This window comes from Pteropus alecto, unplaced genomic scaffold, assembly GCF_000325575.1.
Source record: "Pteropus alecto unplaced genomic scaffold, ASM32557v1 scaffold20, whole genome shotgun sequence".
NCBI lineage: Eukaryota > Metazoa > Chordata > Mammalia > Chiroptera > Pteropodidae > Pteropus > Pteropus alecto.
Genome location: NW_006436298.1, coordinates 29372012 through 29372837, shown reverse-complemented (window position 1 = coordinate 29372837; position 826 = coordinate 29372012). Strand labels below are relative to the sequence as shown.

Genomic DNA, 826 nt, shown 5'->3' with positions numbered 1-826 from the left:
TAGAAATGCATTTTTCTATTTTTGAATTAATACATTCTATGAAATAATAACACATAGCTTTTTTCTTGGGCTATATGGTTAAGAAATCTAAAAAGTTTTGTAAACATTTAAAAAATACCCTTTAAGTAACTTAATATGTTTATGACATTAATTATATTCTACAGTTAGGAAATTGATACCTTTAGAGATAAAATGTACTTTGGTAAATGGCATCCTTTCCTCAAATATTTTTGCTTTAAATAAACTGACATATCTGATGGTTGTATTTTTTAAATTTTAGGCTGTTTTTGCAAAGTATTCACTATCATCTTCACTTCTATTGCATTTTGCCTGTACAAATGTTTACTGAAGGAAAACAATGACATCCTGCCTATACCTGCGAAGAATCTAAAAATTGAGAAAAAGAAAAATACTAATTTATAACTGGATCATTATTATGTAAGAATTACACATTATCAGTCTCTCAGTGGAATATTATAGTAATAAAATTTAAAATAATTATAATATAGCCGTATATTTAGTAAATGAATGTAATATGATCCTATAAGTTTTATTATATTTTTAGTAAAAATATAATAATATAGTCTTTGTGTTTTAATTTTAAAAAGATATTCTAAGATACGCATTTAATACTTTCAATAGAAAGATAATACTTTGAAAGAAGAGAATAAAGTAGAAGTGGAAAAATACACATAAGTTACTTCTGATTGCAATGATATCTTATACACTAGTTATTGGCCTTTGGTTATATAGGAGTACTTAGGTTTCACATGTTTTATTTTTGTTACTTTTCATTAGTGCTGTGGATGTTTATTTCTCAATAATT

General features: G+C 24.5%; 1 protein-coding gene across 1 annotated transcript in view; it reads left to right on the top strand.

Moving 5' to 3' along the window:
• Positions 1–423, top strand: part of SLCO6A1 (solute carrier organic anion transporter family member 6A1) — a 71903-nt gene extending 71480 nt beyond the window's left edge. The window contains 1 exon segment of the mRNA XM_006913381.1: positions 281–423. Within this exon segment, the coding sequence (XP_006913443.1) occupies positions 281–423 (143 nt within the window).
• The last annotated feature ends 403 nt before the right edge of the window (positions 424–826 follow it).